The following is a 17,443-nucleotide window of genomic DNA, read 5'->3' as shown; positions in this document are numbered from 1 at the left end:
TTGCCTCTTCCCCTCGTACAGCAACGGAAATGACGGCAGTGAAGCCACAGTCTTCAAACACTGGTGGAGATTCTTGTTTTCACAGTAGGAGCCATATATTTTGCACAGTATTTCCAGTCACGGAAGCGCCTCATCACAATCAATCAACCAGTTATAATTATTGAGCGCTTATTGGGTGAAGAGCACTCTACTGAACACTTGGGAATGTACAGTACCATTGAGTTGGTAGACATGTTCCCTGCCCTTAAGAGGCTTACAGTCCCCAGGAGGAGGCAGCCAGTCAAATAAATTACAGATAGGGGAATGGTAGAGGATAAGGATATATAATAATAATGTTGGTATTTGTTAAGTGCTTACTATGTGCAGAGCACTGTTCTAAGCACTGGAGTAGATACAGGGTAATCAGGTTGTTCCATGTGAGGCTCACAGTTAATCCCCATTTTACAGATGAGGTAACCGAAGCACAGAGAAGTTAAGTGACTTGCCCACAGTCACACAGCTGACAAGTAACAGATCTGGGATTCGAACCCATGACCTCTGACTCCCAAGCCTGGGCTCTTTCCACTGAGCCAAGCTGCACATAAGTGCTGTGGGGCTGGGGTGCTTAAGGGGTACACAGCTGAGTGCACAGGTGTTTCAGAGGGGAGGGCGGGGAGGGGAAATGACTGAGCCAGGGAAGACCCCTCGGATGAGTCAAATGAGTTTTCAGAAAGATTTTGAAGGTGGACTGTCAGATACGAAGGGATGACATGATCCCAGAGGATGAAAGGCCGTTTACTTTCCATATTACGTCTTCACTGATCTTGGGGTGGCTACTGATGACTTTCAAAAATATGGAGGCACATGTGCCATCATAACCACGTGCCAGAATAATGTGACAGAGTCCTGTTAGGCTATTCTGCAACAGCCCAACATTTACTCCAACCTACAGTGTTTTGCCAAGGAGACACCTGACCCCCTCAAGTTGATCCAGAGCCTTAGTATTTCCCTCCCAGGTCCAGGTGGATGCAGACAAAGCTTTTGAATGGTGGAACTCAGTGGTAGGGGGAGGCTGGGTGCTTAAAATAAAAATACCAGACATTAAAGCAACCTGTGTTGAATCTGTACTGGACAGGGGACAGACCACCTGAAAACTAAGCTTTCCGGTATGAAATTCAATGATCTAACTAAATCCCACCAAATTGATTTAAACTGAACTATTTAAGCGGAATACACTATTATTTCTTTTTTTATATTAAGTATTTTCTGTGTGTCAAGCACTGTCTAGGCAGTAAGCGATATTTTTCTAAAAACACAAAGCGAGTTTTCTTACTGAATAACAGTGATCATCTGTCAATTATTCGGGGAGGCGTATGAAAACGTAGCCCGCAACCTCCGTAAGATAAAGCAAACCACACGTATCAATGAAGTGTCAACCTTCCGATACTTGACATCAAGTGAAAATCCCTCAAAGGAGGGTTCAACCCCAAGAGACTAAACAGAAGTCACTGAAGGAAAGCCTCATTAACTGAGGGAATTGGCTTCCTCCAGATGCTTGAGAATGCCACTCCTTGGAAACATCCAGGGAGTTTTAGCTCTGGTATTTTGCAACAGATTTTCCTTCCTTCAAACTGTACTTGAGGGACTATTGTCCCCTTATAGGCTTAAATCATCTTTGTTCCCAAGGAGCTCTTCTCATTATGGGGTTTGGGTCTCTGCGTGATCTAATGCTGTCCCTGGGAACTCTTCCTAGGGAGGGCAGGTTGGTTGGTTCGTACATGGTATCTTATTATGGCATGGCATAATGTTATGCATGACCAAAGAGAAGTAGCATGACCTAGTGGATAAAACAATGGGAGTCAGAAGGAGCTGGTTTCTAATCCCTGCTCCGCCACTTGTCTGCTGTGTGACCACGGGAAAGTCGTTTAACTTCTCTGGGCCTCAGTTACCTCGTCTATTAAAGGGGGATTAAGACTGCGCCCTGTGAGGGACAAGGACTGTATCCAACCTGATTAGCTTGTAACTCCCCCAGCATTCAGTACAGTGCCTGGAACATAGTAAAGGCTTAACAAATACCATAAAAAACAAACAAACAACAGAACAACTCAATGGTCCTGACTTAATGAATGCTTTGGTTGCAGCTAAAACATTATATATTTCTTCATCTAAAAATAGCCTTTACCTCGATCTTTGGAATCTGCAGCGGATTCATGAGGCAGGGTCTGTACTGCGGCCTCTTTGGAAACAGGGTAAAATTGTTGGTTGACTGGCGAGGCCACTACCTCTGAGGGGCCAACTAAGCAAACAGAAAGGAACAAGTCATGGGATGGGTTTCCTGGAAGTGGCAAGAGCAGCCAAACCACTGCCAGAAACAATGGCAGGACAGGTAATAAGGTTCTTTACCCGCGAGTTTGGCAGGCCTCTGAGAGACAATAGGGTCCCTCCTCTCCTGCCAGGTTTCTCTGAAAAGTAGTGACTGGTTGAGACAGGCACTCTCCATACCCAACTGTGGCCCCATCACTGAGACCCCAGGAGAAGCAGGAGGGCTCAGTGGATAGGGCCTGGGAGTCGTGGGTTCGAATCCTGGCTCTGCCACCTGGCTGTTGTCTGTCCTCGGGCAAGGCACTTCACTTCTCTGTGCCTGTTACCTCATCTCAATGGGGATTGAGACTGTGAGCCCCACATGGAACAAGGACTGGTGTCCAACCCGATTTGCTCATATCCACCTCAGTGCTCAGTACAGTGCCCAGCACATAGAAAGCGCATAATAAAGAGCACAATTATTATGATTATTAGGAACACATCAAGAACCTACCTCCAGCCTGGGACTCCCTGCCCTACATAGCTGACAGAGATGCACTCTCCCCATCTTCAAAACCCTGCTAAAATCATATCTCCTCCGGGAAGCTTTCCCTAATTAAGCTCTTGCCCCTCCACCCTACTTCCGCTGCTGCATCTCACCCATGCACTCAATCCCACTCCCTAAGCACTTAGGTACTCACCGCCCATGCCCCCCAGCATATATGTACAAATCCTTGTAATCTGTTGTTTCCCTATGGGTAATTTCTTTTAATTTGTGTCTCCCCAGCTAACCTGTAAGCTCCTTGGGCTCAGGGTCCATGCTTATCAACTATATTGTATTCTTCCAAGTCCTGAGCACAGTGCTCTGCACAAAGTAAATGCTCAATAAATGCCACTGATGGATTGAGACTGTTGGACAGTGTACCAACCAGAGCAGCCACACCAATCCTAAATTCTGCCTTCTAAGAGTAGGAGAATAAAAAGAACCAAAATTTAGAGTTCTGAATATATAAGTATAGTCAGGCTACTCAAGAGCAAATCTTGAATCAATCCATGACCTTACTAATTAGTGAAGGGATAGAATCGGCCAATATGGAATCACTTTTGATTGGCGTGCTGGGAAAATTTACTTGAGTGTGGCTTCTAGGAAATGGCCTAGAGGATAGCGTATGGTCATGGGAGTCAGAAGGAGCCGAGACCTATTCCCAGCTCCTTTACTTGTCTGCTGTGTGACCTCGGGCAAGTCACTTAACCTCTCTGGGCCTCAGTTACCTCATCTGTAAAACTGGGGAATAAGACAGCCCTGTGTGTCCAACCTGATTAACTTGTATCTACCCCAGTGCTTAGTACAGTGCCTGGCACGTACTTAACAAATACCATATTTAAAAAAAATTGGGGGGAATTAGTGATATCCCATATGACATTACTAGAAGTGAGGCTAGGAGAGAGCAAAGAGATAGCTTGACGTTAGCCACCAATACTTCCCTTCCTTAAAAATATATGAAGAAATGCTTCAATCTTTTGACCCAAAGACCAGAGTTAGAATTGTCCATTAGCCTGTTCATCAAGCTATTCTACCCTGTGTCTTCACTATACGATGAACTGATGGTCAGCCTATTTACTCAGGCCAGTGTTTCGATGGCTTACAGGAGTGGGAGATTCCCCATCCCCTATGCCACCCTAATGTCTCCCAGGGGTGGTGGGATGGAGGAACCATAAGTTGTGGAAGGAGCCACTTCATCATTATGCTAAGCTTCCAAGACTCCAATTTCCCCTGAATTGAATCTAAAGCTCCTAACCTTTCTCACCACCCTGGTTTAGGCTGCCTCAAGGTATCATTTCCTGGCTCAAACCCTGTCCAAGGATGGTGAGGATTGGCGCATTTAATAAAGTCTTCACTGCTCAGAGCAGGCTCTGAATGACATCTTCTGCCAAGGAGTCCCTCCTGGTCATAGATTGCTCCCCGACAACACCCGCCTTCCCCGCCCCACACCCACAGTCCTGTAGGAACGGTACCCACCAGAAAGACATGGGTGAAGTTGTGTCTTTAAAATAAAAATCCATTAGGCAGCTATTCTATTTAAACCACCAGCTTGGGTCTGTTTGCTGACTTCACTGAATTCCCTACAAGGGCAATAGAGGGTAAGATAATTCCCTAAGAAACAGAGCACTAATTGATCCCTCCTAAGGGACCCAACCTGAGACCAATTAGGCTTCCTAAGATGAGACCAGATCTTCTATTGGATCATCAGAATTTTCTTTTCTTTTTTAAGGTCAGGCATCTCAGACCCTTTGGATGGGTATAAAAGAGATTGGCCAGCCTCTTCCCAACACCCAGTGTCTTCCAGCACCGACTCCGGTACGTACTCAAGTGAAGGTTGTGGGTAGTGGGAAGAGTGGGAAAGATCTGTAGTGGGGAGTGAAAGCCAAGAACAATCCAAGAAAAAGCCCAGGGAGAAAAAAGGGTACACTGAGTCACAGTACGAACATAGCTGGGTGTCTGCTTTTGTGATCAGAACATTTGGGGATTTACTGTGATTAGTGATAAAGATGAAAGTCATCTGTGGTCAAAATCTTCTCCAGACTAAAGGTATCAGTTACCCAGGGGCCATGATCAGTAGGACATGTCCCCAAATTGATGATTATGTAAGTGTTCGTGGAAAGGGGGAGAAATGGGAGTTGGTGAGTTAGCATTGAGGCTGGGGCTGGGATCATAGATACCTGGAGAAGGGCATGGGATTTGGGGAAGACAGTGGGGAGCACTAACTCTATTTTAGCATGGTATGGGCCAGGTAATGGGCTTGGACTCTGGTCCACCTCATTTGGTTGCTCAAATCAACACTGCCCTTGAAAAATACAAGCATCCTAATTGGAATGAGTGGAAGAGAACTCTTTGGTCAAGTTCATTAAGGCAATTAAAAATGAACTCATGCTTCAGCTGGACACAAGTATTTCATTTTAATCATATGCCTAATGTATTTTAAAGGTGTTAACAGACGTTTGTATGTACTTTTTGGGTGAATTTGGGCTCGAATCCTTTGTCATTTGATCTTTGCTCCAGCTGGAATGAGGAAAGCAAGACTGCCAAGGGTGTAGTTGTTCAGGGCTGCCAGGCCTGTGGATCAGTTGGATGATAAAATGCTGGACTGGCCAGGAACTGCCAATATAAGTTATCAGATTCATGTAGACAGCAGAAAAATCATGTGGAAAAATCTTCCTAAGAGTCACACTGACCAGGAGAATTATCCCAGCCTCACATAGGCCACGGGGCTCAATCTCTGTGTAGAACATGAAAGAGTGTTGAAATGTTTACAGTTTTCTAATATCAATTTAGATCTAAGGAAGTTGTTTAAGAAGGGTGAAAGCTCATCTTAGATGCACGAGTTTGCCAAATGCTTCTTTCAAGAAACATGTGCAGTCCTGACTGGAAAGGAAGAAGACTTTCCCACATTTCTCAGCATCCCAGAATTAGCTGGAGGTAGCAGCTATAAACAGCAAAGTTCTCCATTCCTTTAAGGGAGCCATCTTATAACGGGGTCCTGAAAAAACAAAACTGCTACTGGCCCTCATCTCTCCTAATATCTTTCTTTGTTCTCGGTGGCTGTCTATCATTTCAAGTGAACTTTTCAGATGGAGGAGATCCAAGTCAGTGAGACTGAATGGGCCCGAGCGAGCAGAGAAAGGCCAACTGAAGACATGTCAACCTCCAGGGCAGTGATGATAATACTTGAGTAGGAAAACTGCCAGAAGAGAGATTTCACTTTTTCAGCTGGCCCATGCAAATGATATACACAGTTTTTTGCAAAATAACGTTTAGTCTTCTTAGTTCATGTGGTTCATTATGGTCCTTGGCAGTTATTTTAATGGAGACCACATCTGGATTCACGGGAATCCAAAAGTTTGTCTTCTTTCCTGTCTCTGCTCAGCTCCTCCTCCTCCTCCTCAGCACCTATTTTTTAATGGTATTTGTTAAGCACCTACTATATGTCAAGTACTGGAGTAGATCAGGCTATATACAATCCCTGTCTCACATGGGGCTCACAGTCTAAGTAGGAGGGTGAACAGGTATTGAATCCCCTCTTTGCAGTTGAGAAAATTGAGGCCCAGAGAAGTTCAGTGATTTGCTCAAGCAAGCAAGTGGAAGAGGCAGAATTAAAACCCAGTTCCCCTGGCTCGCAGGCTAATGTTTTATCCAGTAGGCCACAGTGCTTCCTCCAAGAAGGCACGTCTCTTCCAAGAAGCATTCCCTAAGTTCTCCTCTCCTCTTCTCTGACTCCCTTCTGAACCACTCTTACTTGCTCCTTCATTCGTCCTCCCTCCCATCGCCATAGCATATATGTGTATTCTGTAATTTATTTATCTATTCATTTATATCTGTTGATGTCTGTCACCCCCTCTAGACTCTGAGCTCGCTGTGGGCAGGAAAGCATTTATTTGTTATATTGTACTTTCTCAAACGCTTAATACAGTGCTTCGCACACAGTAAGCGCTCAATAATTATGATTGAATAAATGAATGAATGCTTCCCAGCATGAAGCTTCCAATCTGAAGGCGAAGTGAAGCTGAAGCTGAAGTGTGCAGGCAGTTCCTTTAGAGCTCTTTGGCACCAATTTTTACTTTTCTCCAAATGACTTGAGATGCCTTTGGTTCCAGCAGGGCTGACATGGCACACTGATAAGCTTTGCCACTCACTTTGGGCAGGTGTGATGTTTGGTCACTGCTCTCATCTCTGTTCCTCAATAAAAAGCAGTCTTCCTCCCAGGAAGGGCTCAATAAATTGATTGAATGTTATATTTACCCTCCCTTCCGATTCCCCCTGACTTCTTGATCAAGCCGTCTAGTCTTGGTGTGCCTTTATTTTCTCTTCTCTAAATGAAGCTTGCCTCTCTAGTCACCTTCCTTCAGAGGGCAAAATTTATAAGGCACTTTGCTCCTTGAAAGAAAAACTCTATAATTACACAACATGATTATTATTCCCTCTGTAACCTTACACATCTTAATTACTGAATGATTGGCAGGGAACTGAAATACTAATAGAAATATGTTTCATTTGTGCAGAGTCATGTCCCTGAGGGTATTTAATAAATGCTTGTTGAGAATGTCTCTGGAGGAATTGGTAAAGAGCAAGTCAGGATCTGGAGAGGGCCTGGATTGGGCCCTTCTAACTCTCTTGACATGGTTGGGTGGTTCTTTTTTTTTTTTTTTTTTAAAAAAATGGTATTTGTTAAACCTTTACTATGTTCCAGGCACTGTACTAAATGTTGGGGGTAGATACAAGTTAATCAGGTTGGACACAGTGCCTATTCCATAGGGCGCTTACAGTCTAAGGGGGAGGGAGAACAGGTAGGTAATCTCCATTTTAGAGATGAGGAAACTGGGATTCTGCAAATTTAAGTGACTTGCCCAAGGTCACACAGCAGGCAGATGACAGAGCCAAGATTAGAACCCAGGTCTTTGGACTCTCAGGCCCATGTTCTTTCCACGAGGCCATGCTTCTTCTTCAATCTCTCCTGAGGTTTATGTGTTCTGAGGGCTTATAATACAACCTCATTGATGGATCAGTGGTATTTATTGAGTGCTTATCATGTGTGGAGCACTGTATTAAGTGCTTAGGAGAATACAATAAAACAGAGTTGGTAGATCCATTCCCTGTCGAGGAGGAGTGATCTCTAAGGGGCCTAGGAACCTAGGGAGATAGGGAGCCCAGCCCCCACAAAAGGAGCCAAAGTCAGGAGATGCCCTATCTCTCATCAGCCTATTTTGAGAAGTATCCTCAGCTTCAAGAAAACCACCACTAGAGCTGTAAGTCATCTTCATATCCCTTGGGAGGCATCTAAAAAACATTTCCAGCTCATCCACCAAGATGACATGCCGGGCCCCTGACAGCCTATGTGATTTTTTGGGTGTTGTTCCAGAGTTTCCCCTTCCTCTTTTGTCCTCCCTCCAGATTATGTTCTTTACCTGTTATTTAGGTTCAGAGATAGATGATACCAGGCGTGAAAGGGAGAGAGTAGCATGGCTCAGTGGAAAGAGCACGGGCTTGGGAGTCAGAGGTCATGGGTTCGAATCCCCGCTCTGCCACTTGTCAGCTGTGTGACTGTGGGCAAGTCATTTAACTTCTCTGTGCCTCAGTTACCTCATCTGTAAAATGGAGATTAACTGTGAGCCTCACGTGGGACAACCTGATGACCCTGTATCTCCCCCAGCACTTAGAACAGTGCTCTGCACATAGTAAGCGCTTAACAAATACCAACATTATTATTATTACTAGTGGAGGGCACTAGCGGAGTCCCCGAAGGGAACAACCCCAACCTAAGCTCTTCTTTTCTATTCCCTCCCCTAGCCCTGAGGAAGATTACGGTCCCTGTCTCTCTTTTCCTTCTTTCTCCTTCCTCAACAAGTCGAGATGCCTGGTGGGTACAAAGGAGAATGTGGGGACGATGTGGATCCCATGCCATTTCTGGCACCCCCAGAGAAGGAGAGGATTGAGGCCATGAACAAGCCTTATGACATCAAGAAGTCCTGCTGGGTAAAGGATGAGAAGGAGGGTTTCGTCGCAGGGGAGATCCAGTCTGAACAAGGAGACCAAGTCACCGTAAAGACGGTCACCAATCAGGTGGGTAGGAAAGCTTCAGCCAGGATGAAGCCTATCGAAACCCCGCTCTTTGTTCCTGGAGCTCCCTTTGTTATCCACACTATTTCAACTGCTATTGTTTTCAGGGTCAATCTAAAGTTTGCTAACCTCATTTCATGAGTCCAGTGCAGTGTTTTTCCACATCTCTGTGATACGATGCTGTTTAAAGGGACCACATATGGAGCCGCTTTACTTTGACATAGGAAATCAGTGCTTAAGGTCACTGAAGCTGGAGGGAACAGAGTACTGGGTTTGATAGAGCAACTGAACACAAAACCAAACATAAGCTTCCTTTCTAGGGAGACGGAGAATTATCAGGGTATGTTCTGGGATGGGAAATGTAACTGAAGCTCCAGAAGCCAGAGTGGGGCTGCAATCCAATTCAATTAAGCCCTTTCTGAGATTAATTTTGGAGTGAGAATCATCACAGGTGCTCTGCAGGCCAAGCTTTGTGCATCAGTGAATCTCTTGATTTTCTAATTCTGCAGACGGTTACTATGAAGAAAGAAGATATCCAACAGATGAACCCTCCCAAGTTCTACCAGGCCAATGACATGGCTGACATGACCTTTCTGAATGAGGCCAGTGTCCTGAACAACCTGCGCCAACGCTACATCAACATGAGGATCTACGTAAGTGGCAGAGTACAGTGCTTCGAACAGTGCTTGGCACACAGTAGGCGCTTAACACATACCATCATTGTTACAGAGGGCAGTTGAGTGGCTTAGGGCGGCTGATCTCTCTGTAGAGATTTCTGGTGTTCCCAGTTGGTGCGAGACCGCTTTACGTTTGACTCTGGATGCTGCGTCCTCTGCGGGGAGAGGGGTCTGCTCCTACTTTCGCAGCCACTGTTGAGCTACGGTACTTGTTAAATGCTTGCTCTTTGCCAAGCACAGTGCTGAGCACTGGACTTAGTTACAGGATCATCCGATCAGCCCCACTCCCTGGCCCACCCAGGGCTCACAGCCTAAGAGCGGGTATCTTAGCCCCACAGTAGCGTTGAGGGAACGGAGGCACAGAGAGGTTGAGTGACTTGCCGGAGGCCATCTGTAAATCATCCCCCTCAGGGAAATCTCATCAGGTGGATACTCACGCATTGCTTCCTGAGGCGGGAAGCAATCACCTCACTAGGTTGGACTCACCTACTGCCCCTCAGCCATCTCTGAGGCACAAGCAGTTTTGGCCCTTCTGTTTCCAGAATGCTGTAATCTGAGAGCCCCTTCTCTCAGGAGTAGCCCCGCTCCTCTTTCTGTCAAGGATCCGGCCCACCCTCAAATCCATTCTCATGCCCAGATGTAGGAACTCACACTGTAAAATGCCCAACCTCCAGTGAGGAACACTACCCAATGGATTTGTCTTATGCTGTCGAGTTGTCTCCGACCCATAGCGACTCCATGGACACATCTCTCCCAGAATGCAATTGTTCCGATAGTGTATCCAAAGACTTTTCTTGGTAAAAAATAGGGTTTACCATTGCCTTCTTCCATGCAGTTAACTTGAGTCTCTGCCCTCGACTCTCTCCCGTGCCGCTGCCCAGCATGGTTGAGTTTTGACTTGCAGCCAACTGCCTTCCACTCGCTAGCCACTGCCCAAGCTAGAATACTCATTCTTTCATTCATTCATTCATTCATTCACTCATATTGATTGAGTGCTTACTGTGTGCAGAACACTGTACTAAGCCCTTGGAAAGTATATAGAGTAATAGAGAGATAGTCCCTGTCCACAGAGGACTTACAGTCTAGACCTGGGAAGACAGACATCAAAACAAGTAAGCAGGCATCAATATAAAGAGTAGGTATGCCTCAGTTTGACTCCCCTCCCATAGTCGAGACCGAAAGAGTACTGGACACGTTCCAGGTGCAGTCCAGGTGAGCGAGTGGCTGAATGGATTAGGACCCTCTAAAGTGTCTTTTGAGCAAGTTTCAGGGGAGAGCAACAGGGTGGCCACTGCACTAGCCTGAAGACCAGCTCTGGGGGGTCTGGCTCCCCTCCTCCTCTCCTCGTGACCTTGCCTCATGTTGTGGATGAGAGAGTTCAGTGAGTTAGGAGGACTGTGAAGCATGAACAGTTGGGTGCTTTCCAAATTCCCAAAAGTTGGGCACTTCTGAATCAGGATGATCACAATTTTTTTTTATGGTAGGCACATAATAGGCAGTTTCTGTATCGAATAAATCCCTTAAAAATCTGGGTCTCACATCATGAAGAATGGTCTCCCTAAAGACTCATATAACCTGAGGATTGATAGATAAATCAGTGGTATTTATTGAGTGCCTGCTGAAGTCAGAGTACTGTACTAGGAGTTTGGAAGAGTACAGCAGAGAGTAAAATCTAATGGGAGGAGTCAAACAAATTATATTCAAAAAGTGAGAGCAGGAAGATGAAGGATAAAATAGGTAGCAGTGGAATATGTCAGGGTGAATAAAGCCAAATAAAGAATCAAATAAACATCCCCCTGCCTTCGGGCACATCTAATCTACATCTGACAGATGGAGCTCTGAGCCTGGCTTTGGGTAACCTGCAGGATGAGGTATTTAAGTTAGGCACAAGAAAGGATTTCCTGTCGGTGACAAGAACGGATTTCTGAGGGAGCTTGTAGAAAGATTTTCTGTAGAGATCTTTAAAAGCGGGATAGATTTTCATTTGTCTAACATGGATTAGAGGGGCCTGAAGGCAGGGAGTTGGACTAGATAATCTTTCAAAGACCTTTTCAGTCCAAGGATACTCTAATCAGACCAAAAATCTTTGAAGATTCACTAGCCCATTTTACTTCAATCATTCCATAGTATTTATCGAGCACCTACCGTATGCAGAGCACTGTATAAACACAGTAGAGACACAGAGTAGAAGACATGATCCCTGCCTTATAAGAATTTAGTCTGTTGGGAGAGACAGGCTCTAACATAAATCAGAGGGAGTAATAAATATACAAATAAGCACCGGGGTGAGTTTATAGTGTAGAATGGCTGAAATAGCAGGAGACTTTAGCAGCAAGTAAAGAAATTAGACATTAGTTTGGGGAAGACCTCACGGAGGAGATGTGCTTTCACCTAGACCGTAAGCTCGTTGTGGGCTGGGAACGTGCCTACCAACTCTGTTATATTGTAGTCTCCCAAGTGCTTAGTACTCTGTGCACATTAAAAACTCAGTAAATATGGTGGATTGATTGATTTCAGAAGGGCTTTATGAACGAGGAGAGTAGTGCTCTGTCGGATGTGAAGAGAGAGGTTGTTAACAGCTAGGATGAAGGGCCCAGCAAGAGGTTGGTAGCCGGGGAGACATAAGTACGCGGCACAGTGAGTAGGTTGTCGGAGAAGAGTGAAGAGTGTGAGCTAGGGTCTAGCGGGAGAAGAGAGTGGATAAGAGGTAGAGAGCTGACAGAGTGCCTTAAGGCAAGGGACAGGAGTCTCTGCTTGGTGCGGAGAGGAATGGCCCACTTTGGAGGAGGGGCGGTTGGATGCAGCGTGTCATTTTAGAACGGTGATCCGGACAGCCGCGTGAAGTATGGACTGGAGAGGGGAAGAGACCGGAGGCTGAGAAATCTGTGAGTAGTTGTAACATTAAATGTAGAACACTGTACTCAAGTGCTGGGAGTGAGTACACAGGTGGGAATTAGACTTTGTCCCTGTTGCTCAGGAGCCTCCCAATCTAACAGTATAAGTGGGGAGGAGGGACTGGAGGAGACAGACGCATTGGAAATGATGAAAATAAACAAAATCGATGGGGAACTGGGCCTAGAGGAGCAGAACTTTGGGCTCCTCGGGTCTCAGAGTTTGGGGCACATGGTACAGTGAGGCTGGAGCACTGTTCTCTGCAGGAAGATGGGCCTATCCCCAAGATGAAGCAAGGAGTGCCACGACCACTCCGACGACCGTTCCTTACAATGTCAAATCTCTACTTTTGCTGATAAAACCCGCGTTCTCCCCAGTCTGACTTCTGCTGTGGGAGAAACATTCTGTAATTACACAGTAAAGTTTTTGCCTAAAACATGCACTAGAGAAAGCAGGCACTAGAGAAGAGTTTAGTGTACATTTCTCCATCTGGAGTACGTATTCTAATAGTGATAATAGTTACGGTAACATCTGTTAAGCATGTACTATGTGCTGGGCACTGTACTAAGCAGTGGGGAGGATACAAGCAAATCGGGTTGGTCACAGTCCCTGTCCATGTGGGGCTCAAGGTGTCGATTCCCATTTTACAGATGAGGTCACTGAGGCACAGAGAAGTGAAGTGACTTGCCCAAGGTCACACAGCGCACCAGTGGCGGAGCCAGGATTCGACCTTCTGACTCCCAGGCCTGTGCTCTATCCATCCCGCTTCTCTATTGGAAAACCAGTGCTTCTGAAATTTCTAAAATTACACCCAACTTCATTCACTCAGATAAGGGGACTATCTTGGGAAGGTAGGAGAGTAGCAGCTGGAGGCAATGGTCTTTTGATACTGCCTTCTTAGTAGAACTAAACAACACCACGTGCAGAGTAGGTGCTCAGTGAATAATATCTGATGTGATCCAAAAGGATTAAATAACTTGCCGAGACCCAGGAAATAATTATTTTGTGGGAGACCTAAGATTCAAACTTGGAGTCCTGCAGAGCCCACGTAATATTTCAATTCCAACACCTTCCCTTATAAAACCAGTGACTTACACTTGAAGATTTGTTTTAACCCTGTGTAAGGACTGAAAATCCTGATTGAGGGTCCCAGGGCAGAGTTTTTGCTAGGGGCTTCTCTGACCATGGCATCGCAAAAGAGAGAGGAGGAGGGACACTTAAAGCCCCGGTTGCTCCTGGGACTTCTAATTCAGGGCTGAGAAACGGGCCCTTTAGGAACAACCCATGCTCCTATGAATGCTCTAAATCCTGGATCCAGAAAAACAGACTTTTGCAAGCTGCTTCAGCAAGGTTTCAAAAAATAAATGGGTCAGAAAAATTGCAATTTGAATCTTTTAAAATTCTATGGTGAAATCTTAACTCATTTCTGCGTTATTCCAAAGCTTGATTCAAGGCCCTCAATCAGCTCCTTTCCCTCTACTTCTCTGTCTTCACTCCTCTCATCTCATCCTTTATTTCTCTAGTATCAAACAACTCACTACCCCTCGCTCTCTCTCCTCACCTGGTGAGCCCCTTTCTCCTTCCCTTCCTCCTGCCTGGAACTCCGTCCCCCTACATATAATAATAATGATGGAATTTGTTAAGTGCTTACTATGTGCAAAACACTGTTCTAAGCGCTGGGGTATCCAGGTGATCAGGTTATCCCACATGGGGCTCACAGTCTTAATCTCCATTTTACAGATGAGGTAACTGAAGCACAGAGAAGTTAAGTGACTTGCCCAAAGTTACACAGCTGACAAGCGGCTGATCCGGGATTTGAACTCATGACCTCTGACTCCCAAGCCCGTGCTCTTTCCACTGAGCGACGCTGTTTCTCTGACAAACTCTCTCCAACACTCTGCCATCTTCAAAACCTTATGAAACCCATACCTCCTCCAGGAAGGAACCTTTACTGAGTGCTCATCCCACACACCTCCACCTTATTTTCCCTCCCTCCATTTCACTCGTAAATTTTAGAGCAAATTAAAGCAAAGTGATCTTTGAAAGGTCAAATGACTCAACTTAGCACATTTTAAACATGCGATCAGGAGGACTAATTCTCTGGAGAAGACACTAATGCTAGGAAAGGTCCAGGGAAAACTTAGAAGAGACAGACCTGGAGCTAGATGGAGGGAGATCATAACAACGATAACTGAAGAACCGTTTGCAAGGTTGCGGATTCTGGCAGAGGGCAGGACGTTCTGGAGAAAGCATATCCTTGGAGTCGCTGTGAATCAGAAATGACTCAATGGCACTTAACAATAATAATAATAATAAAAAATAATACTTAATCCCTCCCCTTGAGCACTTAGATTCATGCACTCCGGACTTGTCCAACCTGATTATCTTGTATCTACCCCAGTTCTCAATTCAGTGCCTGGCATATGATAAGCGCTTAACAAATACTCCCTCTAGACAGAAAGCTTGTTATGGGCAGGGTACGTTTCTGCTAATTCTGTTGTATTGCTCTCTCCCAAGCTCTCAGTACAGTGCTCTGCACATAGTAAGTGCTCAATATATGCCATTGATTTCAGGATTGATTTCAATATCCGTTGAGTGAGGACTGGCTTGGGAAGAGTGGCTACTCAGAAATAATAATAATAATAATGTTGGTACTATGTGCCGAGCACTGTTCTAAGCGCTGGAATGGAATCTCCATTTAGCAGCGTGGCTCAGTGGAAAAAGCCCGGGCTTGGGAGTCATGGGTTCTAATCCCGGCTCCACCGTTTGCCAGCTGTGTGACTTTGGGCAAGTCACTTCACTTCTTGGTGCCTCAGTTACCCCGTCTGTAAAATGGGGATGAAAACTGTGAGTCCCACGTGGGACAACCTAATCACCTTGTATCTCCCCCAGCGCTTAGAACAGTGCTTTGCACATAGTAAGAGCTTAACAAATACCACCATTATTAGTAGCAGCGTTTACTGAGCAGCCACTGGGGATGGCAAACTCTACTAGGACCTTGGGAAGTACAGAATAAAGAAGTGACACATTCCCTATTCCCCAAGGAGCTTCCACTCTAAAGAGGCAGACAATCATCAAAATATTTTAAATGCTGGAAAATTATATAAATTGAGCACACTCTGGAGGAGTGTAAATAGGTCTGGAAGTTCTCAAGATGACTGAAGGGATGATATGGCTCAGGGTGTGGGGGAGGCTTGCTTGGGGAGGTGGGATTTGAATATGGGGAGAGAGCCAAGCTGTACCTCCAGAGAGATGAGGAGATGACTCAACTCTTTACTGCTTCTTGAATGTGACCTGGTTCTACTACTAGGCTGGATAAGGGAGCTGGAATCTCCTTTAGGGAAGAAAATAATGGGTAGATTGCACTCAGTCAATCAATCGTCGTCAGTGGTATTTATTGAGCACTCAGTGTGTGCAGAGCACGGTACTAAGCGCTTGAGAGAGTACAATATAACAATATAGCAAACATATTCCTCCCCAGCTTCCAGTCTCACCCTTAAAGAATAGAAGAGATTCAGGCATTACTTTTGCCCCAAGGGGGGAAATGGGTTTCTTCTTCACACTGTGATTTCTAGTACAGTGCTCTGCACATAGGAAGTGCTCACTAAATACTATTGACTGGCTTACTGACTGAAATGGGGCACCAAAAGAAAGACGGTAACAAAGTTGAATAAGATGGCATTTGCTATTTCCATGTGGCTCTGGGAAGGGCAAGATAACTTTCTCTCTTTCGTGGTGTTCTCTCTTGTCAGACCTACTCGGGGTTGTTCTGTGTGACCGTCAACCCCTATAAGTGGCTGCCCATCTATGGAGCTCGAGTGGCCAACATGTACAAGGGCAAGAAACGCACTGAAATGCCTCCGCATCTCTTCTCCATTTCTGACAACGCCTACCATGACATGCTCATGGGTAAGTTGGGGAGGCAGATTTTGGCCGAGAGAGTTTTCCTCCAGGCCCACTGAGAGGCCTCAGGGGTTTTGTATCATCGGTGGAATATTGGCACCTTTCCCCTATAGAAAAGTAGTCGAGCCAAAGCCAACTGCATTTAAAAGAAAATGTTTTATTTATGACACTTCCTGTCTCAGATTAAATGACATTAAAGGTCTTGCGTGGCATCCAACAAAAGAGAGTAATGGCAGAAGAGGTAACTAGGTACTGCCAGGGATATTCTAGCCTTTAATAGCTATATGCCCAGAAACAATGAAAATATATGATCGGCCAGGAATATCTGCAGCCAGTAGCCAAGAACTATGTGGTTTTATTACTCTGGTTTGCATAATTCCAGCTGTTTAATTTTGGGGAAAGAAAGGCTGTTTCAAAATGGTGGGATGGTAAATTTTTGGTATTTATCTTCAGGGCTATTCTTCATTCCCTCATGAATTCCTATGTGATCACTGATCGCAATTCAGCAACTACTAGAGACATATCCCATGCAATAAGATGACTTTTGGGTTATGTCTGAGATCTCCAACCCTGGCCATTATTGATGCCCAGAGGCAGAATACTGGGCCAATAGATTTCTCTGGATTTGGCATTAACGATACCTAGGTTTCTAAACTGGGAAAGGGTAGACATTTGCTAATTGTGTCTTGGTACCGTTTGTTTCTTTCCCTACAGATCGTGAAAATCAGTCTATGCTAATCACGTAAGATTTTTTCTTTGTTCCACATACATATAATTATGTTGGTCTCTTATACATATAATTAAACCATTATGTAATTATAATTAATTGGCTGCACTTTATAAGTAACATTTCAGACTCAGATGGGTTTAACTAAAGCAAATACCTCAGCCAGCGTCTATCTGGTCAAAAAATGCGGGTCCTCCTGAGTCACTTAATACCCCTGCCCGTACTCTGTAGAAAATTGACAGTGTCTGTAATCAGATACACATAATCACTGTGGTATCTGTTAAGTGCTACTAGGTGCCAAGCACTGTTCAAAGCCCTGGGGAAGATACAAGATAACCAGGTCGGACCCAG

General features: G+C 45.2%; 1 protein-coding gene across 1 annotated transcript in view; it reads left to right on the top strand.

The window, feature by feature from the left end:
* Positions 1–8,668: 8,668 nt before the first annotated feature.
* Positions 8,669–17,443, top strand: part of LOC100081497 (myosin-16) — a 59,961-nt gene continuing 51,186 nt past the window's right edge. Inside the window, exons 1-4 of the mRNA XM_001511831.4 lie at positions 8,669–8,896; positions 9,403–9,546; positions 16,215–16,371; positions 17,080–17,107. Of these exons, the coding sequence (XP_001511881.2) occupies positions 8,687–8,896; positions 9,403–9,546; positions 16,215–16,371; positions 17,080–17,107 (539 nt within the window). The 5' untranslated portion in view covers positions 8,669–8,686. The remainder of the gene's footprint in view (positions 8,897–9,402; positions 9,547–16,214; positions 16,372–17,079; positions 17,108–17,443) is intronic.

This window comes from Ornithorhynchus anatinus, chromosome 2 (assembly GCF_004115215.2).
Source record: "Ornithorhynchus anatinus isolate Pmale09 chromosome 2, mOrnAna1.pri.v4, whole genome shotgun sequence".
NCBI classification, from domain to species: domain Eukaryota; kingdom Metazoa; phylum Chordata; class Mammalia; order Monotremata; family Ornithorhynchidae; genus Ornithorhynchus; species Ornithorhynchus anatinus.
Note: the sequence above shows the minus strand (reverse complement) of the source record. Positions and strands in the feature narration are given on the sequence as shown.